Source organism: Podarcis raffonei, chromosome 12 (assembly GCF_027172205.1).
Source record: "Podarcis raffonei isolate rPodRaf1 chromosome 12, rPodRaf1.pri, whole genome shotgun sequence".
In the NCBI taxonomy this organism is placed as follows: Eukaryota; Metazoa; Chordata; class Lepidosauria; order Squamata; family Lacertidae; genus Podarcis; species Podarcis raffonei.
This window is the reverse complement of record NC_070613.1, coordinates 40,316,756-40,342,308: the sequence shown is the minus strand read 5'-3', so window position 1 is coordinate 40,342,308 and position 25,553 is coordinate 40,316,756. Positions and strand designations below refer to the sequence as shown.

The 25,553-nt window shown below is 39.8% G+C and overlaps 1 protein-coding gene across 11 annotated transcripts in view; it reads left to right on the top strand.

The window, feature by feature from the left end:
- ZNF385D (zinc finger protein 385D) overlaps positions 1 to 25,553 on the top strand; it is a 551,565-nt gene that overhangs the window by 475,202 nt on the left and 50,810 nt on the right. For all 11 annotated transcript variants that reach the window (XM_053409980.1, XM_053409979.1, XM_053409986.1 and 8 more), the window contains one exon: positions 19,223 to 19,385. In XM_053409980.1, the coding sequence (XP_053265955.1) occupies positions 19,223 to 19,385 (163 nt within the window). The remainder of the gene's footprint in view (positions 1 to 19,222; positions 19,386 to 25,553) is intronic.

The following is a 25,553-nucleotide window of genomic DNA, read 5'->3' as shown; positions in this document are numbered from 1 at the left end:
CCCTTGCACTTGTCACTTTTCTCTTTGATTGTAGGTCTTGTGAATTCAGATTACTCTTAGTTAGATGGATTTGAATACTGAAATGTCATCCTGGGTTGCAACATGTTTCATTTCACTGTACAAATATCACAGCAATTATTAATACATGAATTACAAATTAAAAGATGACACTGTGCTTTTGCTCAAGGGAAGGAGCAATCTTCACTAATATTTAAGAGTTGACTCAGGGATGTGGTTTAATTTGGTTAAGGTAACACTTTATAATCAATGTTGACTATAATCAATGTTCACTATAAATAACTAGGTAACTGCTAGCAGGGCAGTGGTTTAATTCAGGGGACGCTAACCTTTTTGGGCCAGCATGCACATTTCAGCTTGAGAAACTGTTATGGGTATCACACACACAGAGAGCAACCAAGCACATATCATAACGCATTCTATTGGCTACAATGGAATGCTTCTTTCAAGCCGAAATTCACTGGTGCAGGGAGGCAGGGGATCCTGTGGGCACCAGGAAAGATCTGTGTGGGTGCATGGGTACCCGTGGGCATCATGTTGGCGAGCCTTGCTTTAATTTCTTAACAACACAATCCTCCACATGTCTACCCTGAAGCACACTTATTGAATCAAATGGAACTTTCCCCCAGGTAAGTGTTATAGGATTGCAGTGTAAGTGACTAAATAGTAAATTAACTTCTTTAAATAAATTATGAGCCTACTGTTACTGAAAAATGTGGCAACACTGGTTTGTTTGCACAGGCTAGATGTAGGGAGTATTATTCCTCTTAAATACGGCTTTGGCAGTAAATACATGCTTTGGAAAATGTGACAGGACTTAGAGGCAGCTAGCTAATGCCTGCATGATTGCACATGAACCCAAATGTTGCATGTTTGAGATGCATCTCTCAGCTTTTGCTAGCCGCTGACTGTTCAAGAGAACCTGGGAATAGCATCTGGGCCTACCTGCTTACTGGTTCTGGCATTGCCATACGGCATCTTTTGAGTTGAGTGACCTGACCCACCGCTGGGGCGTCTGTTCTTTAGGCAGGTGTTTTACCCCTTTACTTTGCAATTTGGTGGGGAAAGAGGGGCAGGTTCTCCCTGCCCCTTGTTTTCCTCTGTGTGTTAGTGAACCAGTGTTCCTCCATGAAACGTGGGAGAGTTCACTTGCCATTCCACTAAGCAGCGGCTGTACTGCAACATTCTTTGAACTGCAACAGAACTGTTTACCCCATGCAGTCTCCCCAGTACCTGTGCTTGCAAGAAGTCACCAGCCTTGTACGTATCCAAGAATCTGGATCATTTGCTGAGTTCAGCTCAGGTGATGCTATAACCCTGATGTAGAACAGACTCATTAAAGGTACATTAAAGCTGTGGTACTATTTTGGAGCCTCTCCTAGAAGACTCATGAGCCAGTGATGTATTGCTGTGTTGGAAACTCATTGTGGGCTATTCTAAAGTATATTTTAGAATGTGTGTATGGATCTGTTTCAAATAGGCCAGAGTTCGATTGAAAGAAGTGATCTGCAGTGCCAGCCGGCGAGTCTACTCAGAAGTAGATCCTATTGATTTTGGGTATAGGATTGCAGCTTTATTCTACTTTAGAACTCACATAACTTTTAATTAGGTATTGCACTTGCTAAATATAGTAGATTCTGATACAGTTTTACTGCTGTAAGCAATGATGCAGATCAATGTGAAGATTTACCAGGGTTCTAGAGGTCATGTAAGCAGGAAAAGAAATGCAGGCTACAAAATCATGAGGTATTCTTATACAACATCAGAAGCACTAGATATAGCCTTTGGCTAATTAAGCAATCTATGCCCTTTTAAACTGTGTGTGGAGAGGTTATTGTTTTTTGTTTGTTACTATGTTACATATTTTTGTGTTCTTATATTGTAAACTACCCTGTGATCTTCAGGTGAAGGGCGGTATAAAAATTGAATGAATGAATATGGATAATGTTATATTTCCTATAAATATGATATTTCCAAAGCACCAAGTAGACATGAGAAATTAAAGTATTAGAGAACCACAAGAAAGGGACTTGATTAAAATCTCATATTTTTTCTCTCTATAAATGGTTTAATTAGTAAAAGCTAGTTTTCCTATTCCTTCTGGCCATATTTTAGGACAGTGATCAATTATGTTAATTACCTTAAGCAATGCTAGGAAACAGATGGTATCAAATTTCCATTAGACCTGCAAAATTCAGTATCACTTATTCTGTTTCACAGAATATTACAAAACCACTGGCAAATGTTTTCTTTTAATAAGCCAGTAATGTGCATACAGTAATTTTTAAAAGATGAAGCACTCGCTCCAGAGAACTTGCTTTGTTGTATTCTAACCTGATGATTTTTCTTAACACAAATTGAATGATCTCAGGGTAGAAAACACTATTTGTCTTCTTGAGTAAATCTTTTCCTTGAACCAGAGTTCCATCACTTGCACACACAAACATATTTCACTTTGTAGCACTTTATTTATTTTTTATGGTTTAATAATCAATATGACCATGTCGTGGTATTAAAAGTTTATAGCAAACTGTATTACTTTTCCAAAGACCTGTCAGTCCTCACTGCTCTTTAAAATAAAAAAATAAAAAGAAATCTGGCTGCTGTATACTCAGATCTCTTTTCTATTATAATCCTAGTTGAACAGATTGCCATAATTTATCTGTCATTATTCATCTATTTATCCTGTAATATAATGTTTCTATCAAAATTGTATGTGGTGATAAATGCTTACAATGAAGCCCATTGTAATGATAAGCAGGTGCAAAGCAACAGCAATAAGTGAATATCAGTATTTGGAGCTGCAAAGAAATATGAAGTATGGCAAATGAAATTTTTATCTCCCTTGAGATGGATTATTGAACATTACTTAAAAATGACAAGGCATTTGATGTTTATTATTGAGGTTCTGCCTGGCCAAATCCATGGTTTATACATAGTACTAACTGTAGCTTCTTATGTCTAAACCTGATGCCCAGATACTTGAACATAAACCTCACTGAAACTGTAGGATTTACTTCTTGAAAGCATAAATAGGATCGTGCTGCACAAGGTTCGCTGTTTGAAGGCAATGGCCCAGTTTGCACTTAACATTAAACCATTATTACGAAGACAGACCTCAGGAAGGCATGGACTTGTGCACTATTCCCTGTTGTGCACGCCAGGGGAATATCCTGCTCCCTTTTTAATTTAACCAAAGTTTAGTGTTGTAGCCGAACCCTAAATTGTGATTCGTCTTTACTATATCTTGTTGGAACAAGCCAACTTCTTTGACTACGGTTTGCAATTGGTTTGTTTCAACAAATCATGGCTGTAGTCAGAAGTGACTCACCTGGTGAGGTGGAACATTAATGCTAGCCAGTTACCAAGATGGAAGGAAAAGGTGGTGCGGAGGGAAGGAGAACTTTGTGGAGGTACCAGGAGGAGTGCCAGAATGGCTCCACCATTGGGCCCGCACAACCAATATATTGCCAGCTCTCCCTCTCAGTAAGCTGCAGCAAAGCCACTGTTAAGAAGCTACTGTGGCTCTATCTCACTGGATTAGTTGCTTCTGGTTTTGGCAATTCTGAAAGTGCCTTACAGCTGTGCTTGAGAAAGCGGTGGGAGCACACAAGCCCAAAGCTCACCTAAAGCTTATCATTATGTCCAAACCAGCCATGATCAAAGCTTGGCCCTTGTGCATTTTGGTAGACATGCAAATCTGTTTAATTTTAATTTGTTCTTAGCCTGTTGTGGTAGTCCACACTGTTTCTTGGCTTTTTCTTAAGCTCTAAGCTGGATTTATGGCTTTTAGAAAGTCTCAACGGGCTCTGAATTAGATGTTGATTCAGAGGGCAGGTCTACACAAGGGCAGGAATCCGAATTCAACCCACAGTTTCACAAGCCAAACAGCCAATTCAGTGTGGCTCCTTTGAGTCCTAAAGGACCCAAACCACTGCTTTGTGAGGGCATTTGAAAGCCAATGTGCTAGCAAGGTTAAAGAAGCTATAAGGTGGCCCTGCATATAAACCTTCATCTTCCATCCAAAGCACAGCCATGCCTTGTCCTCCAGGTCTTTTCTCCAGTCTACAGTGAGTGACTGGAAGTGGGAAAGCAGCACAAAGCCCTCCTCCTTTTCCTTCTATTCTGCAAACAAACAGAAACTCTGGATTCCCACCGCAATCCTGCTTGTGTCAGATCACACAGATATTTCTGGTGCTACCTTAACTGAAAAGATTGCAAACAGCAGCACACCAGGTGGAAACAGATAGGGTTTGCATTTTGCTGTACATTTTGGGTTTTCCTAGGATTGGGGAAATCCAAATTCACAGGTAGGAAAAATGTGCCATGAGACAGAGAATTCTGTAAGCACTGATTATTAGAATTTTTGTGCACAGCATCTTGGAAACTTAAAATCATAGAATTGTAGAGTTGGAAGGAACCCTGAGGTTCCTCTAATCCAGTGGTGGCCAAACTCGGCCCTCTAGATGTTTTGGGACTACAATTCCCATCATCCCTGACCACTGGTTCTGTTAGCTAGGGATGATGGGAGTTGTAGTCTCAAAACATCTGGAGGGCTGAGTTTGGCCACCACTTCTCTAATCCAACCCTCTGCATTGAGGCATGTGACCTCTCTTTCTTACAAAATGTTCAACCACATTATGCTGCAAACACTATAAAGCAAACACCTTAATTTTAACCGGGAAGAGTAGTTGCGACTGGAGCTACTGCGCTATGTTCCTTCCAACACGTTTTTGTTGAATTGCTGGACTAACAGAGGATGACTGCATTTAATTGTGCTGTGTACTGAAACATGAATTGCCTGCAGGAAAAGGCTGGCCTTTAGTTTCACCACAGGGTATTCAGCATGTGCAAAAGTGCATTTACCAAGTGATGAGTGATGGATTGGCACTTTGGGGTCCTTTGAACTGGGAGTGATTCAGTGTCTGCTTGTGAGATTCTCTTGTATCAACACCAAATAGGATAAGGCAATGCTACACTGAATTTGTGGCCAGTTTCTAATCTGTTTTGCTATGCTTTTTGTGTGTTGCTCATGCCCTGCAATCAATGGAGATACACCGAACAGGCATAAGTAAAGCCAGCCCCTTAATCAATTACAGAAACAAGAAGTACTATCTCTAATTTTCTTTTTAACCTGCATGTTAAATTAATGCCTAAAAAAAAGAAGAGGAGCTGTAACCTTTGCAAATCTTACGCAACTATGCACATGCAGTTTAATTCATTCTGTAGGATGAAGCAAATATTGTCAAAGATAATAAGTTCCTTCTGCAGGCTCTTTCAGTTCTAATAAGCTAAATTGGATGATGGCAGGCCCTTAAAAGTATAAAAGAGTTTGAGTCAGGACCATTTTAAATATTATGCTAGTGTACAGTCTCAACCAAGTAGGATTTGCAGATGTGTCAGAATTATAGGGTGTCTATAATCTTTAGGATATTACTTATTTCCAATTATCTGTTGGATAAATGTGCCTATCCTGTCCATTGTTTTGATATATCCTAAAATTTCTCATGGCTGATCTTCCCTAGCCACATGGAAGAGGTGGGACAATTCGAAATGCTGGCAAGAGCAACAGAATTAAGTGTTTTCCCACTCAGGCGTAGAGGTGAATAAGGCCCACATCTGTTAGTATCTGCAGAGGGAAAGTGTTCCAAGAGGTGTTAAGACCTTTAGTAGGGTTGATATTGGTGGAGGCGCATATTTTAATACATTACTATGCTGCTAGAAAAAGAAGTTCCAATGCTATTTTTTAAAATGTGCTGTACATAGTTTAAGACCTGGAGTGAAACAAAGGAAAGGGTAAGGACGTATGAGAGATCTCCCCACCCCTAAAAAAAGAAAACCTGCTTGCCTCTCATTGCAGGGAACTAGCTTGTATGTGCAAACCTAGGTTCCTGTCACTAAACCTTCTTTGAACTGCAGTCCACAGTTCCTCTGCTGAACTCATGGAACCCCCACGAGTTAACAATACATGTGCATTAGGTAGGCTGAAAGGAATGTTCCCTTTCAGCTGAATAAACTGTTCCGCTGTAGATTCTAATTCATTCCCAGGGGACAACTTCTTGCCCTACTGGCAAATTTGCACCAGAAAGCCCCTGGCTTAGCTTGCCAGCTTTAAGCCTTTTCCCGACTAGTGATACGCTTGAAGAAGCCTATTAGTTTCACCATGTATAAGAAGCCTGAAGGTGATAATACATCTTAAGTCTGTGAGCTGGAAGGGAAAATATCTGGTTCATATTGGAAATATGATAGACTTTCATTTATTAGTTGTGAGCAGATGTGGCAGTAATCCAGAATCTGGAGCAATTACTGTTAAAGACTGGGTGTATGGGGGGAGACAGAAACTGGGGACATTAAGAACGAACAATGTCATAGCATTGTAGCCTTGGCGGAAAAGTTGCATTGGAATCATTGCAGCCAGAGTGCAGATACATCTCGTATTCTCCTAAGTATTTATGTTGCTTGGTAGAACGGTTGTATGAGTGGGCTGAAGTGATGCCAGGACATTCTTTGCACTGGAAATGACTTTGCACTAGTGGTATGGTCCTGCTGGACACCACATAAGTTCAGATTAAACTCATGGCAGAGCCTCTGATAAATAGGCACAATAGCCAGCTTCACAAATGATGCTGAGCCAAAGCTAAACCATAGTTCATAAAACAAACCTCACTATATATATAACAAACCTCACAGATGATCAAACAAACCTTGGGTTGTTTTGTGAAATTGTGGCTTGTTCCCCCTCTGCTCCTGCCTGCTTACCATCTACCTCTTGCTCCTTCACACACTCTACTTGAAATACCAAAAATCTTTGCAGCACCCGCGCTGTGGGTTAAACCACAGAGCCTAGGGCTTGCCGATCAGAAGGTCGGTGGTTCAAATCCCCGCGATGGGGTGAGCTCCCGTTGTTCGGTCCCAGCTCCTGCCAACCTAGCAGTTCGAAAGCATGAAGTGCAAGTAGATAAATAGGTACTGCTCCGGCGGGAAGGTAAACGGCATTTCCATGCGCTGCTCTGGTTCTCCAGAAGTGGCTTAGTCATGCTGGTCACATGACCCGGAAGCTGTACGCCGGCTCCCTTGGCCAATAAAGTGAGATGAGCGCCGCAACCCCAGAGTCGTCCACGACTGGACCTAACGGTCAGGGGTCCCTTTACTTTTACTTTTACTACTGCTGTGGCTTCACCACGTCCCAATGGCCCATCTTATTGGCTGTCTCTGAGAGTAAGGGTGTCGAAATGTTCTCAGAGCTCTCAGCCTATTGTTTTCAACTGCCAGTTTCCACTTAAAGTTTCTAACTCTTTCCTCTGTCACCTTAAATGTTACTCTGTACCATTACTCCCCACCCTTTAGATGGTACTCAAATCACTCCCCTCCCCCCAAAAAGTGAAGTGTTTGAATATATCTCATTGGGAATACATAATCAAACATTGTTCCACACATTCTGGAAAAGAAAAAATTGGAGAGAAGGAACTCAAGCTCTTTAGCAGGCAAGATTTCATGTCCCATAACTTGACTTTTCTCTTTTGAGGGAAAAGATTGAAGGGTGGGACCACATTGTGTCCATGTGTTTATAAAGTTTGGGTTCGTTCGTTCATCCCTGCTGCTTTTGGGAGGGGGGACTTAAGATAAATATGTGGTGGGTGGGTGTGTTGCATACTTAACAATGTGGCTATCTCAGTTGAGGTATTCTTGCTTTTAAAACATTTTTAAAAGCACTATGCTAATTTGAACAGCCATGATTTGTAAAGTGCTAGCAGCAGTTTGTTTTTTAAAAACTTGAGTAAAACATTTGAGTAAAGTGATGAAAGCTGGTCATAAAGGACAATAGCCCCTTTAACGTTCTGTTTAAGCTTTCCTCTCCACATCCCAGCTGTGCAGTAAAGGCAGATCACAGTGAAGAAACCTCTGTAAAGAGATGCAATCTGTTAAGAAGGGACAGAAGTCCCTTTAAGATGCTGGAAGTAGAGAAGTTGAGTGAGGAAATGATCATTTTACCAGGCAGACCTAGCAATGACATCATCTTTGCTAACACACCCAGCAAGAGCTGGGTAATTTCATTTTTCAGCCACTCTTGGTATCATCTCTATAGCTTACAGTGAAATGTGAATGGGACAAACAAACAAACATATACTTAAACCATACTTCAGAATCTGTCTGAGTTCACATTAAACCATAGTTTAGGTCAGGTTATTTTTTTGCTAACAAACCATAGCAAATAAAACATAATTAAGGCACTGTACTGGATTTGCACATAATACTAAGCCATGGTTTATTAAGTACTGTTTATGTAAACCATGGTTTAACACTAAGTGCAAACCAGGCCACTGAGTCAGAAACCATGAAGAGTAAATAGATAAGCACAATGAACAGTGTTGTACATATCTAATAATTGTTTCACCACGGATTTTGTTCTAACTCACATTTGCAAGGAATGTCAGTTCCCCATTTTACAGAAGACAGAACCTCTTGAAGATGTGCTTTATGTAGCTAAATTATTACTTGGAAAGAATGGTATTTCAAAAATACTTAAAGCAAATCATAATTAATAGGCCCACCCACTAAAACTAATGAGAGAAGTATGTGACATTTGCTATTACCAAAATGCTTTCCAGAATGCTGGGCTTTTTGTATAGTTTGTGGTTTGGTAAGCAGAGATATTCTGCAAGGTTAGGCATTTGGTTAGTGAAGTTCTTTCAGTAGAAATGAGACCTGTGGAATTTGTTCATTATAGAAAACTAAAATACATCCAAGGAATAAATCTGCACATTATGGTGCAACTAATCAGTTACAATGCTGCGATGGGATAATGATTAAAAGTAAAATATTATCTTAATGAATCAAGACACGCAGAGGAAGAAGACACTGGGCAAGAGGAAGCAGAGCAGAAGCCATATAATAAAGTTGCATTACCTAACATGAGTGTTACTTAATACAAGCACAGTCTTCTCAATGGATTATCTCTTGCTTTTTAAATTAAATTATGTGAATGGGGTCTGAAGACACATGGTTCAGGTCTGTACTGATGTAGCTCTAGCCCTATCAGCTGTCAGGATGGGAGACAGTAGTAGCTGATCAGGTGAAGTGGATGGTTATGACTGCACTGCGGAGTGGCAGCTCTTCCTATTTTGGGTGTGTGTGTGTACAGGCAAGAAACATTTTGCACGGGGGTTCCGTTCCTGGCGCCCGGGTGCATTGGTGGAGCCTGCTCCACCCCATTCTGCCCTGTTTTGCCCCACCTGAGCCCCATTCTGCCCTTTTCTGGGTCTAAAAGGACCCGCACATTGGCAGTCGCTTGTCAGTTGGACACATGCAAAATGGTAGCAGTATATGTATGTGTGTGTATATATGTATCAAGGGTCAGCAACCTTTTTGCAGCCATGGGCCGGTCCACCATCCCTCAGACTATGTATGTGGTAGGCCGGACCATATTTTTGGGGGGAAAATGAATGAATTCCTATGCCCCACAAATAACCCAGAGATGCATTTTAAATAAAAGGACACATTCTACTCATGTAAAAACATGCTGATTCGCACACCGTCTGCGGGCTGGATTGAGAATGTGATTGGGCTGCATCTAGCCCCTGGGCCTTAGGTTGCCTACTCCTGGTCTGTATATATATATATGTGGGTGGGTGGATGGATAGATAGATAGATAGATAGATAGATGATAGATAGATAGATAGATGATAGATAGAAATGGATATCTTTCCGCTGACAGGACTCAAGGCAACTTACAGATAAAAACAATTGCCCAAAACATAGCTACCCTATATACCATCTCCCCAGCCCCCACTAAGTGAAGACTATCTAAGAACCATGTCGGCTCCTCTGAGAAGGAAATTGTGCAACTATAAATAATGTGGCTTCACAACTGCTGTATTTTTTTCCATTGAGGAGGGTTTTTTTTGTAAGACTGCACATCTAAGTGGAGTGATTTATTGCTATAAACAAGATGTGTAGACATCCAACACTGAAAGCAGCTTGACCACCTGCATGTCATGCAGTGGTGGAGCTACTTAAAATTAGTTTGGCCTGACCACTTTCTTACAAATAAGGACTTATCCACATTTCTTCTTGTCCCACTGCTTTCTCCCAGGGAAAACTGCTCTCTAGCGCTCAATCAGAGCAAATGGCAATTTGGGTTTTATCCAGATTGACATTTGCTCCGACTCAGAGCTCAAGAGTGGGTTTTCCCTGGGAATGGAGCAAAGCAAGGAGAAAACCACTCCGACCCATGCCTAGAAAATGCGGGTCAAGCGGAAAACTGCTCAGACCTGAGACAAGCAAAAATGTGGACGAGCCCTAAACCTAGGAAGGACATCTCATGTTTAAAAGCCCCCAGTTCCAACATTATACTATTGGATCAAATGGCTACTAGTCCTAAAAAGTAAATAAATCAAGATTAAGGTAAAGATTTGGAATCAGTCCAGGAAACATAAACCGAATTATTTAAATGAATGGTATAGGTGATTCACTTGAAGAGTTTTTTGTATATCTACTTAAACAAAATGCTAGATGAAGAAAATTGGGTGTAGTCAGACTTTTTCATCAACACAATCTAACAGTTATACCTCTCCTAATGCTATTCTGTGATTCCCACCCAACTCCCATTTTGTCCATGATTTTGAAATCTCCTGCATGATTTTTGTCAATTCTGGGTGGTTGTGTCTCATAAAAGATATGCCAATTGTTCCCCCGCCCCTGGAGGAATTTAGTGAGTAATGAGAAAGCAAGGTTTAGATTTAGATGTTTCAGAACAGTTAATTTAAAGTTGTGTAACATTCTTATGAACACCTACTTTTTAAAACTCCCAGTTTTAACACAGGAGGACTTGTCAAGTAATTTGTTCATGGTTGGTTTTCATGATAGATTTCAAGGGAAATTAAAATATTCACGGAAATAGCTCATTCTTGAAGTTGCTTTGTTGTCTTTCACACATTAAATTAGCTCATTACTGCTGTATATATAGTGGGGGAAAGCATCTGTTTACACGGTTAATAATATTAAAATTACTTACAAGTAACAGAATAAGCAGCAATTTGCAAAAGCTAATCATATTTGTGCACTCCTCTGCAAAAAGTAAACTGTTAATACCTACCCACAGGGGAAAATACTTGCTGGCTGAAGCCATTTCATTTTATCATTAAGGGTAATATACTGAATACAGAATGCCTCAAAAGCGGAGAAAGAGTGACAAAAATATAACAATTTTCTTTTCAGCAGTGAATGGTGTGAACACTTCTGTTATTAAGAAGGTCAGCTGCTTATTCAAAGATTGTATGGATCCGATCTCTTGAATTGCCCCAACTGAGTTTGTTCAGTCTGAATGCTGGTATTTTGTCCTCACAGATTCAAGTAAGATTTGGAAATAGCTCACTCTTGAAGTTCCTTTGGAAAACCTCCTATAATTTCAGCAATTTAGGCTACAATGAAGATTAAGTATTCCAAATATTGACTGGCAGGTGGTGGAGGGAGAAAATTAAAAGCTCTCCTTGCTCTGTAAGCCAAACCTCATACACTGGCTTTGCATTTTCCTCTAAGGGAAGTTTGAGATGTGATCAGATGCTTCAACAATCAGATATGTGAGTGCATTACATGTCTGTTTCCATTATAATGCCATAAATGCCATGTGGTGTATTGAGTTACTGTTCTGTTCTTCCTTAGAATAATAGATATCAAGCTGTCTACTTGTGGGATGTAAACACATTTTCTCTGTGCCAAAAGTGAATCTGAAATGGAACTGGAGACCCCCAACTTCCATTAATATTAGGGCTTCCATTAATAATTCTAGGGGAACAACAATGAGGGAGAGAGTTACTGTATTTCCTTCAGGTCTTTCTCGTGGGCTTCCTGGAAGCTCCCAATTACACACTATAGGAACAGGATTAGACTGACCATGTGGAAAAGAAGCCAGGGTTCCTGCACTTTAATAATGGTGTAGATGAGAGGACTCCAGCAAAATGTAGCTTGCATGACCACCCTAAAGTAGATGCTGAATTAGATGGGTTTTTGGTCTGATCTAACAAGCCTTAATGCAGGGTGATAGCTTCATTAATTTTATTGGAGGGTCGGTTTTTGTGTTGACTGGTAAGGAGTCAGATGGAGCTCCAGGTCATATAGCAAATGGCATGTTGTATTCAAAGCATCCCAGATGCCATTAAATTTGTGCAAGATTTTTTTCTTCCATATATATGTTGTTTGCTCTCAGAATGCCAGTTCTAGTAGTTCTGTTACTCAGTCATCGGTGTCAGATGGAAACTGAGATTCCCAAACATGCAAAAAAGCAGTCTCTTAGCAACTAAGACAACACACATTAATCCAAGCTGCATGCATCTTATCAACAGCCCATGCAGTCAGGATGTAACTAAGCACCAAATCAGAAAGCACAATATTCAGAATTTGTGCCTAGTATGTGGTTGGTTTTTGAGGTTTGCTGCCAACTTGCAAGGTTCATGTACCTGACAAAGTGGGGTTTGAACCACAGAAGCTTTTTGTGCAGAAATTTGTCAATCTTTCAGGTGTCTCAGGGTTCTTTATATATGCAAAATGCTTGTTTTAGGGCGACCAGAAAAGGACAATCCGATCATCCTAGTTTGGATTTACCATTCCTTTATTTTCATATAATCAAGGAATAAAAGGACAAATGAGTAAACCCGGTTTGTTTGTTTTTTGTCAGCGATCCTGCATTATTTCTGATACTCTTTTTATATTCCTCATGCCACTTTTCTTCCTTTTTCATTTCGGAGTTGAGACCCAATCACAGCTCTTTAATTCCAAGTTCAGCAAAGCTCCTGTTTTGATTGTATACGGACAAAAGAAGTGGTTTCCCTAGCAACAGGTACAAGGTGAAAACACTCAAGTTGGCAACATTATTCTCACCCACTCAAGTTTCGTTTATTTATTTTGTTCACAAGATAAAGAACAGTCAATAGGAAGTTTTCAGCTAATCTGAGAGGAGAGACTTAAGGGCAGGTAAGTGTGCTCCCATTTTGCTTCAGCTGGAGCTGTTACAAAGATTTCTGCTTTAAATTGAGTTTCAAGAAAGCATTAGTTTTATATAAGGTGCCACGATATTCTTTTCAACTAAAATTAATGAGAATTAATGAGTGGCTGGGGAAACCCAGCCAGATGGGTGAGGTATAAATAATAAAATTATTATAATTATAATTATAAGCTGCTTTTCTTCTTGTATCATCTCTAGAAAATTGTTCTTTTTACTTTAAATATTAATTTTAAGAAATGTCTCATAATTCTTGGGTGTTATAGGAATGTGTGTGTGTTCCCAGTTTTGTAGTTTGGATGTTAGTTCCCATCCGCCAAACATGCACATAGAGTGGTTTTCCTTGATTATATTTATATTAACACAGGTGTTCAATATACACAATTCTAACTTCACATCTAGAAAGAGAAAACCACATCCTCGTTTGCAGGTCAATGCTTTTGTTTCAGAATGTGTAATTCATAAATTAGAGTGAAATTTAACTCGGAAAATAAATGAGAGGTTTAGATGACCATGTGAACTGTATATGTTGAAATTGTGTTTCTTCTTCCCCCACCGAAACCGTGGAGGTTTCCATTTGATTGGCAATTTATCCAGTGTTTAATAAAGTCTCTTTGTGAAAACTTTCCACCCATTGAAACAGGTGCTATTTTACTTGTTGAAATCACTGTCACAAAGAAAGGCAGCATTATGGAAGGCTGAATAAATCAGCCAATCAGATGATAATTGCAGTTGCTACGTGAGGAAGAAAAAAATTGGGCCCTATGTTCAGTTTGATTTTCTAGAGGAGTAGCTTTCTGGAGCTGTAGCAGTGGGGGAATATATGAAAGTAGCTCATTACTGGAGGGCCTCCTACATTAAGGTTATGCACTTGATTCCGAAATAGCAGAGGTTTTTAGATTTCAAATATTTCTAACATTAAAACACATCTAACAAAATGTAATTACGGTTAATTTAAAAGTCTGGAGGTTGGGTGTACCAAAGGGCAAGTACATTTTGAATATCCATAAATGAATGAGGGATACATAATATATAGTAATTTCAGGGTAGCAGCCTCAGTGCTGATGACTGCAAAATTGCAAAACATTGGTTCTGCAGTGTGAATAACTGAATATGAAAATTGTGTGTGTAGGAGGGCTTCTTGTTGCTGCTTTGCTGCTTCTATCTTGCACCAAAGGAAAGGCAGAAGTTGGGGGAAATCTAGAGATCTCTAGGGGCTTATCCACACTTAACTTTTGCCCCACACTTTCTAGGCACAGGTGTGCACTTTAAAGTTCCCTGTCTGAGCACTTTTTTTGCCTCACCCCTTTCGCCAGGAAAGCTTGCTCTTTAATACTGAATCAAAGCAAATGGCAGTTTGGGCTTTTTGCAGATTGCTGGTCACTCTGGTTCAGCAGTAAAGGGCAGGTTTTCACAGGGAAAGTGCTTCAGAATTTTGTCTGATAAACTCTTGATAGTCTTTCCAAAAAACGTTTCAGTATATGTTTCTTGTACCTTTCTTGTATCTTTACTCCCTGGACTCATAAGACAACAACTAGTTATGCACCTGTGCATTTAGCTGCATTTCTTAGCTTTAAGACAAACTGTCTGTGGACAAACGTCGGCTCACTCGGCCAGTAAATTTAGCAGTGCAACACAGTGTTTTATGCCTTAGTCCTGTAGGAGTTCATACTTAAAGGTAAAGGTAAAGGTACACCTGACTGTTAGGTACAGTCGTGGACGACTCTGGGGTTGTGCACTCATCTCGCTTTACTGGCCGAGGGAGCCGGCGTTTGTCTGCAGACAGCTTCTAGGTCATGTGGCCAGCATGACTAAGCTGCTTCTGGTGAACCAAAGCAGCGCATGGAAACGCCATTTACCTTCCCACCAGAGCGGTACCTATTTATCTCCTTGCACTTTTGACGTGCTTTCGAACTGCTAGGTGGGCAGGAGCTGGGACCGAACAACGGGAGCTCACCCCGTTGTGGGGATTCGAACCGCCAGCCTTCTGATCGACAAGCCCTAGGCTCTGTTGTTTAGAACACAGCGCCCCAGGAGTTAATACTTAGGTTTGTCTTTTTCCACTTTAAAATACTCTTAAGTCAGTTTTCCTTCTAGCAATTTTATCATTAGGCAGACATGTTGGTATGGGTAAGATCTTTCAAAACCTTCTCAGTCATTACTCAGTTGAAGACTTCTTGTGCAAGTTATTGATTAGATGATCGAAGAGTAAAGAAATTGTATGTTGAATAAAAATAAAAGATAAGCAATAGTGTTGAACTAATCCTTACACTTCTTGTAAGTCCTGAACCAGTATCAATAATTCACACACACAGTATAAGTGAAATGAAAATAGATCTACATTGTAGATACCTTAGTTATTGTTTGTCTGGTGGTGGGACAGAGGTCCCACAATGTGCAGGAACAGGAAGCCATCAAATCTTCCTTTGTTAATTTGATTTTTACACCACCTTATTATGCCTGGGATTCGCAGATGCAGGTAAAATTAAACAATATATTCTAAACTCACAGTGACAAAAGTTTTCTTACAGATTGTCAAATAAATGCAAGCACTGCTTTCTTGGATAGCACTAGTCTTTCTAGAAGATTGCTATAAATGATTTTAAAATTCCTTTTCAATGTACTTTTCATTTTCTGCCACTATTATCTTAAGGAATGTCACAGTATGTATGCTTCTTTCCAACCCTGGATAAAAAGGTGCAATCAGTCATCCAGTCTCCTTCCACAGTTCTGCATCAGGGTTTCCACTCAGGTTCAGGCTGTGGCTCCATTTTTCCTTTTCTGCATGACATTCTGGCATAATTACATCCCCCCCCCCAATCTGACAGATTTTAGCCCTTTTGCTTCAAGAAGATGGCATTTTATGGTGAAACTTGTTGTCTCTTTCCCTCCCTTTTTTGTAATTTTAACTTGGTAAATTAAATTATTCAGCCAAATATTACTATTGTGTATTGCACAAATATCATAGGGGAATGCAGTATAATAGAATTATAGAACTGTGGAGTTGAAAGGGACCCAGAGGGTCATCAAATACAACCCCCTGCAATTCAGGAATCTTAACTAAAGCATCCATGATAGATGGCTATGCAACCACTGCTCAAAAACCGCCAGTGAAGGAAAGTCCACCACCGTCCGATCTTCCCACTCTTTTTCCATTCTTACAATTTACTTTACACTTTACAGGAAAACACAATGACATATTATTATTATTATTATTATTATTATTATTATTATTTTCCAGTTCAACTCTAAAGGTTCAGGAAGGAATCTCTGGTGTAGTTTTATTTAAAAACTGGTTAAATCTGTTGGCGAACAATCTATCTTTCCCACATAGAAGTACCATTAAACTGCCAACTCTACTTATCTTGAAACAACCTTAAATGCCTTCATATCCCTATGGAAATTAAAGATTTACATTCTGAAACTTTAACACAAGGCATTTAAATGCATCTGAGAGTAGGGGAAGTTCCAGCACTCCATGGGACGTTTGCTATTCAGTTTTACCTGTGCGCTGAGAGCAGTTTCATTTTATATTTCAGAAGACATAAATCTGATAAATTCCAATCCAGTGCATTACGATGTATTTTTATGCCTGTGTACCTTTCACTGAAGTTGGGGTGTGGGATCAGAGTGGACTCAGCATATGAATAAGTGTTGTATAATCCGTTAGTAAAAAAGATAACAGTGAACAACTTGAAGTAATCAAATAATATGGAAATTAACACAGGCAAAATAATTGTGACAGTTTTATTTTGATGGAATACTGAGTCAGTATTGAAATCTAGTTCCAGTTAGAGAACAGCTTAAAAAAAACCCCAACGCTGTTGGACTACAGAAACAAACACGTGGCAATGATGACGTGAATGTTTATGATATGCTGCCATTTTATTTATGCCATCCTAACCTAACATTGGTCTTTCAATTTAATAGCAATTAACACCTCTTAACTGTTCACATTTGGCTTACAGTATGTCTCTTAATGTTATGTGTTGTTTGAAAACCGTAAAAGATGCATGATTGTGCTATTTTTTTCAAGTTGTTTCTAATTAATATCTCCACTGTCCAGTGTTCTTTCAATAAGGGTACCTGCCACAATACCTTAAAAAAAAGATCATTGATACTTTTGACTATGAGCACAGCCGAATAGTCCTCTGTAGTCAAGCTGCACAAATTTTTAAGTGACCTGCCCTTTAGCAATGATAGTCACTACTTAAGCATTTGGTTTTGTACATAAAGATTTGCTACATTGCAGTTCAGAATAATAGACCAGTTTCTGTAGATAAACAAGTGTAGTGTAGATAAACTACTGTTTATCCAGCTGCTAGGTAAATGAAAAAAACATAGAAAGCATAGGCTCAGTGATTACAGCATGACCTTATATCTTGGTGAGCACTGATATGGTGTTCCATGTGACATGACTGGCCTATTCTCTTTAATCTTAGGAATGCTCTGCAAAATCCCCTTTCAAGCTGTATTCAAAGTTTGCCCTGAAATATCGTCTCCACTCATGAAAGGATAATAAGTAATCCATGCACATGTGGCTCTCATTGTATAAACCAGAGCGTTTAGATCACAGTTCTGTATAAAGAAGGCACAAACCCAATTCAGACCGTACGCTCTTCCATGCATGGTGAAATGTAAGATTTTGCCACCTCTCCATGTGGCTGTTCCATCTCCAAGATCACCAGGCCAAGCAGTCTCCCCAGATCAATGTGGGGAAGGCCTGAAAAACATGATCAATATCCCAGAGAGCCTACACGCATTGGATTTTACACATGCACACCCTAATGAAACGCTACATTCACACATGGACAGCAGATTAGAGAAGTGGACTGAAAAGACATGTACAAAGGAATGAGATTGGGGAGAGTACCATTTTACCCGGACAGTGAATTATTAAAGTATCTGCCATGTAAGGAAGGGAAGGTTTGTGCGCTGCAAGTGTATTGCAGTGGGAGCCATGTCAGCAAAGTTTAGCCACACAGTGTCACACAGAGGCAAGCTTTGCTTCTATAAGAACAGTCCCAAGATTCTGCATTTTCCTATAGTTGTGAATGGCAGCCATTCATTTGTATCAGAGAAAATAAAGGGGTACACTCAGATACACCATTGAGGTATGTGAGGGGAACCTAACCTAATCTCTTACCTTATCTCTTATACCAATAATTATTGCAACCATTTAGAATTCAGCCAGTTCCTGTCTGCAGAGCTTCATTCTGCTCTCTGGATTTTGTTTTTTTCTCATGCTAGGGACAAATTGTGGTTTTTTCCATACCAAATACCACCCACACACCCACATATATTTTAACTGAGTTGTGGTCTTCACAACCAAGTGGCCTTCTCTGGCAAGATAATTTGAACAATGGGGGAAGAGATTTAAGTCAGAGTTGCTCACCATGTTTCCAATATTGACAGAGTTTGGAATGCCAGTTCTGGAATGAAGTAGGCGATCACGGCTGCTTCATTTGGTGAATTTCAAGGGGTTATCTTACCACATGTGAGCCCTCCTGGATACAGGGCATAGGTGTTTTTACTATATGCAAGCATTAGCCCGTCAACAGGAAGTAAACCCACATGTGATAAGTTAATCCCTTGACAATTACCGTCCACTATGTCCCCTACAAATTAGTCGTAGTTTCACTCTAACTCCACCAAAAAGCTTCACCATCTGGAGATGTTGCAAATTTTAGCACTGTGCTTCAAAGCAATGTCACTCATTTTGAATTTTGCAAAAAGGCCTCGGTTTGGTTGAAGCCTGACTATCTTTTACATTGCGAAGTTAGGCATGATTTCCCTTTTGTGACCTGGTGTCTGCTTGAAACATTTCCACTTCTGCCTTTAAAATCAAATCCCCTTTTAATCCATATTCAAGTTAATAGCTAACTGCAAGTGAGTGGTGGGGATGTCTCCTTGCTTCATTCCCTGGAGAGGAAGAATAATTATTTGCCAAAATTCCAAAAAGAATTTGTTATATGGGTTGAGAAAGCCAGATAGCCCTGTGCGATATTTATAATATGGGTGGTGTTAGAATGTAGTAGCTCACTGATTCCAAAATACAATTCTAAAAATAATTCTGCAGTTTGGTTCACTGTCTTGGTATGGCGAATGGTACCCATTATTGAAAGGTGGTCTGTATTTGTACTAATACAGAGAATGCCAGTTTAGAAATGAGCCTGATTGCATGGTTCATTTTCTTCTCCTTTGTAGAGCCAGGCTGCGGCCCACTACAAAGGCACTAAACATGCCAAGAAGCTCAAAGCACTGGAAGCCATGAAAAATAAGCAGAAATCTGTAACTACCAAGGACAGCGCAAAGACTACCTTCACTTCCATCACTACCAATACCATCAATGCCAGCTCTGACAAAACAGGTTAAGCGATAATCTCTGTTGTGGTTTATTTCTTTTGTTGTTGTTATTGTTGTTGTTGTTGTTGTTTTTCTTGTTTACCGCCATGTCCGTTTGGTTATGTGCTTGCCACATTGATTCATGCTTGATCCATCATTCTATGTAATATTGATTTCTTTCTTCTTCACAGTAAACTTATGAGAGTAAGGTAATCATGACGAGTTGTGTAACAGATTTCTCTTGTGCACAAAGTGACTTGTCATTATTTCAGGCATGAATGCATACGTGTAAGTTGAGTAATGTCTAGGGCAAGCAAACAATTAAATAGAAATTCTCAGGAACTTGTAGTCTATATGCAGGCTCTCTCTCTCTCTCTCTCTCTCTCTCTCTCTCTCTCTCTCTCTGCAGTCAGCTGTGACATATTTTTAGCTAAAAAAATAGCACTAATTGAGACTGGGAGCCTGTGATAAAAAGCATTGTTTATCAAAGCTTTATTGTCAGAGATTTTTAAGTACTGCATTATTATTTCAAATGGGTGTTCCATGATTTCAAGCAGGATAATACCTACACTTCTCAGAAACAGGTAGGTGTGACTGATATACATTATTATGGTTACTTATTATGGTTGCTTTCGGAGCCTGAAAAATATGGGTTGAGAACAGATTGTGTGTGCATGTTTTCCTTCTCCTGGTAGTCAAAAGAATTGCAGGCGGCTAGTGAAGGAGATGGAATTTGAGTAACCTGGTATTTAAAATCTGAGCCACTGTCCAGGAAACTTCAAAGGCAGATGGTTGCAGTACCTCACATGAAAGAATTGATCTTGTCACTTTCTGTCATGTGCTTGTTGTATGCAGACTCATGAAGTGCATACATAAAAGACTTGCTGAAAAGAGAAATGTGAAATAAGTCAAGTCATTTGTTTTTTCTCCTGTAGCTACTGTGGGTGGCAGGCCATTTGATACCAAGGGATTTTCTACCCTGCAGTTTAGCACAGCGCAAACTTGCATAGCCTTGGTTTGGAAGTCTTACTCTGCCTTTATATATGGTCATCTGCTTTTACGAATGCTGCCCAGTTTTTAAGGCTGATCCTTTCCAAAAGGAGTGTTCCTGGGCTTTGTTGGTGTGGCTTTCTTTTCTCAATCAATCACAGAGGGGTTTTGCTTGTTGATACCTGTTATCAATAAAGGTTGTATCCACAGGTGCAACCTTCTTTCCTTATGCATTTTATCAGCAAACAGCGTTCTATAATTGTCATTACAGCAACTTTGTTCGAAGGCTGAGAGAGAGTGGTTTCTGCAATGAACTTGTTGCAGGGGGGGTGGAACCCAGATGTTTATGATCTTTCATCATTTCAACATTCTGTCAGCTGGATCATACTGGCTTGAAATATTTTTAAAAGAATCTATAGAACAAACTGTCTCCAAATACCAAATTGTTGTAATTGCAGGCTTGTGGCAGTTTTATCAAGTAAACAAACAAGAACAAAAACAAAGTAGTAATAGAAATAGTAGAAAATAGTATAAAACAGAAAAAGGTGATGGAAAAGAATCATAAAGACTGATCACTTTGGCCAAAGCAAAGCTACTGTGACAACCAATTATGAAGTCATCTCAGGATTTCTGTTTCTAAACATTTTCATGTCTGTCGGGAATGTTTGATCCTCTTCAAAGTGCTGTTGAACCATGCAAAACACTTCTGGTGCTTATTTCCACAGTCTATACATGTGGCTAGTCCTACTTGATGAAATCATTTGGAGCATCTGCTCAATAAGTTGCATTTTGTGTTTTTGCTACTTTGTGGTCTGGATTGCATATACTGGGTGTGTGAGTGGTCTTAAGTTTGGGGTAGGACACTGACCTAGATGCCCCTTTATTCCCCTTTAGACTCTGCAGTTCGATTCTTTGGTTTCCTAGATGTTCTCAGTGTTGGTGGTGCAGGTCTACTAATGGTTAACTCAGTTACAATTCAGTGCTGTCTCCCGAACTGAGAATGTGATTCATTTTGCACACTGGAAGCCCACAATCAGTTCCTCAATCAACCACGAATTAGCAAGTCACAGCCTCTATGTAATCTAACCCATAGGGTTGTTGTTGGTTTTTTTGCTTATTTATTAAATTTGGGTTCTGCCTTTCCGCCAAATTTTTATTGTGTTTCATTAAATCAAAGGTGCTAACAGCAATAAAATGCAAACACAATGAAATAAAATAATGAAACACAATAAAATACAGTAAAATGCAAATTCAAACATAAAGACAAGCCAGTTAAAACTCATCTATAAAATGAACAAAACAGATAAGTAAATAAAAATTAAAAAATTGTCCAGTAGCACCTTAGAGACCAACTAAGTTTGTTCTGGGTGTAAGCTTTTGTGTGCATGCACACTTCTAGTAGTAACTACTTAAGGAAATTCCAGCATGTATACCGTGGCCATTAGATGTTTGGTTTGGTTTGGTTTTGGTTGTTGTCTGCCAGCAGAAAATCATCAGAGTTCCCGAGAAGACTCTCTCAGATGTGCTATAGTTATTGATGGGAGAGAAAGTATGAGTCTGTCCAAAAACATCTCAGGGATCATGGCAGATTAAATGTTTTTATCATGGCAGTGCTGGATTTTTAAAAAAATCATATATGATCTATGATTTGATGGGAATTTGGGGGGCAGGACCCATGCAGTTTTAAGAGGGTAATTTATACTGCATCTGATTTGTCTATGCACATGCATTCTCTCTCTTGACTCCTGCAGTGCTCCATGGTCTCCCTAGTCCTCTAGCCTACTTCCCTTTTCCTGCCATCCTCCCTAATTTCTCTCCTACCCTCTCAGTCGCTCCATTGCTGAGGTGCCTGCCTGAATCTGAGAGAGCTTATATCAGAAGCAACGAAAAGCATCACACTTACAGGTTCCTCCTTTGGCTCTGTACTTCTCAGTTGCCCAGTTTTCATAAAGAGGAAAGATGGGGCATACGTCCAAATAGTATTTAGGTTGCTCCCCTACCTTATAGCATAGGAGGTAATTTGGGACCCAGGAACAATTAGAGGCATAGGGCAAGAACCTAGATACAAAAATGGCAGCAGGAGAATCAAGAATGGCATCATGAACTCCTTGAGGAGGAAGGGTGAAACACTGGACCAAGAAGACATAAATCCGCACTGGCCCTTCTACTCCACTCAACCCAGTATCAACCATGAACCAGCTTTTGCTTAGTTTAGTGGTGTCTACACTGGTATCCCTGGATGTTGCAACTTGTAGAACTTTGGGGACTGCAGATAATGGCAACAAGAGGACATGGAACATAGTTTCCCAAGGGATCCAGGTAAAGGTATTGCATTGCAACTCCCATCAAGTCCTATTTAAGCACGCTCCTCAAGGGTTCCAAATCACCTGGGCACCTGTACAAGTGAAGGCTTTCTCTCCAGACATTTACATTCTGTGTACACATGCCAAAGGGAAGGACTATTCAGTGCAGCACGGCTTCCCACCCAAGTGTATTGTTAACCATAAGTAGAATGGCCAAATAGGGCTTAGGTGTTCCTCCTATTGAGCTTTTAAGAAGGTTATCTATATGCATTCTATGTTGCCAGATCCATTCAACAGCCTGCGACAGAGGTTGAATAGTATCAAGGCTTGGTGGTTAGCACAGAAAGGAAGGGTAACAAAGGCATCAACGACTGGAAGTTATTCCTGTGCTAAGAATGATTTCACAAAATGATCTAAAACTCGTTACTGTATCTTGAAAGGACTAACTACTTTAGCAGCTATAAAACAGCACAGAAAGCAAATCAGTAGGTTTTGCCCCTTATCTACTTGGTAATTTTTAAAGTCTCGGTGCAAGGCAATGGGCAATGCTAATTTTTATGCATTAATAAAATTAGCTTGTGCCAATGATGAATGGAAGTTTTACCTCTGGGAGAAGGGCCAATATAAGTGAAGAATGAAAAAGGGGCTTTTAAAAAAAGCATAGCAGTAAAATGATGGTAATCTTGTAAAAGGCATTTTGATTAATAGGGTTGCACATTATTTTCATGTCATTTGGAACAATGAACCTTTTCTAAGCCTTACAGCCTTGGTTCTAAAGCCTGCAAAATTTCACCTTTAAAAAATCTCAAATGGTGTAAAAGGAAAGTTTCTGATGCACAAAGATTCTGGATACAGTAGTACCTCTGGTTACGAACTTAATTCGTTCTGGACGTCCGTTCTTAAGCTGAAACCGTTCTTATCCTGAGACATGCTTTCACTAATGGAGCCTTCCACTGCGCGTGCGCCAGAGGTGCACAATTGCCATTCGCATCCTGGGGCAAAGTTCGCAACCAGGAGCAGCTACTTCCAGGTTAGTGGAGCTCATAACCTACAGCATTCATAACCAGAAGCATTCGTAACCAGAGGTACCACTGTATTCATTATTGTGGCTTGGTAAAAATAACTCCTGAATGGTGAACGTTAGCAGATATGGAAGAGAGACTACAACTCCATGGAGAAACAAATACATTAGATTTGTCTTGGGTTCAGCTTTAGTCCCTGCAATCTTCAGTTATGGAAGCACAAATATCAGCCTCAGGGAGTGAATTCTCAGCTATAGACTGTGGAATGCCTAGAGATGATATGAAAGTTTCTGATTTAGTACATCCTGTTGTATTGGATCATTCTTTCTGTCTATACACACGATACAGAGTAGTAAAGAAAGAAGGGGGGGGATGCCTAGGTTTATATTGCTTGTAAAATGGCAACTCTTTAATGCCTCACGGCATGGGGAAGTGGCCAAGAAAAGCGGGTATTTAGATCTCTGATAATACTGATCAAAAGCATGTGTGCTACTGAGGAAGCCGGCCTGCTAAGTTCTTTGGAAATCATGTTCGTACTTTCAACCTGTGCCTTTGGGGAAAACAAATAAAAATAAAAACAGCTTTATAAAGCTATGTTTGAGAGATTAATGTGAGATCTGAAGTAAGCTGAGAGGAGGTCTTATTGCCATCACCACCACTATATCATGTATAAAAATATATATGTTTAAATGGTGCGTGAGGTCTTGGCAACAGCACATTGGTCAAGGTTTCAGTTGACTGACTCCACAGATAAACTATCACCAGAAAACTTTGAATGTTTTGGTAATGAAGGTTATGGGAAAGGCCAGCCCCTGTGTGATGCGAAGCAGGAAAGTTAAGAGTCATTTGTTATCTTGCTTATACCATTAGCCTTTGGGGCACAGAATGATTCTGGGAGGAGCTGTAGGCAAATGGAGTAATACTAGAGCACTCGCTGAATCAGGGCATTGACATCTCCTGGAGTGCATTTTAAAAATGCTTTAGACTACAGCAGTTTAAATGACATTAACATCACAATTCTATATATGTTTGCTCTGAAGTCACCCCCATTGTGTTTAATGTTCCTCGCACATAAATGCAATGTTTACGTGATGTAATAGAACTAAGCCGCTTCAGCAAGTACATTCAGGAAGAAAGTTCACAGCACCACAAGGCATACTCAGGTACCGTATGTGCCCTGGATAAGTCAGGGATGGGGGCTCCAGAGAACATGGCCACAATGTCCCCAACCCCCACAATGGCATGACAGTGACCATATTCTCTCCCACTCATCCCTGTTAATTTGGTGGTGCACACCATGCTGAACCCTGGCCAATGCACTAACATTAATTGGATTCCATTCAAGGCTTAAGAATGTTCCGGAATTGCTTAACATTGGGAAGCAGAAGCCATTGAGTGCATGAAAGTCTGGTAGTCTACATCTCGTTGTTGTTGTTTGTTTAATTTCCCCAGGTGTTTGAACTCCAAATGGATGGCTTATTTTGGATGGAAGCTTTTATAGGACATGCTGTGTTCATATTTGTTTGTTTGCTTGTTTATATTTGTTTGGATTATATTTTTGTTTATTGGTTTGTGCATTTCTTGATGGAAAAGAGGCTTATTTTTTATTATAACTTAAATGAGAGGTATATACATGTGGATTATATTTCCATTGAAATCAGAGCCTCTGCCACAAGCTAATGGAATGCCCACAATTTTTGTCAAACCATCTTTTGTGTATCCTTCAATTATTTATGATGGGCACTACCACCAAACTTGTGGTGAATGGGCCCAGCCACAGAAGCATGAACTCCCTGTCCAGAAGGCACCAAATCCTACTCTGTGTCTGAAAATTATAGCTTGACTCTTCTCCCACAGTCACTCAAGTGTAATAGCTTA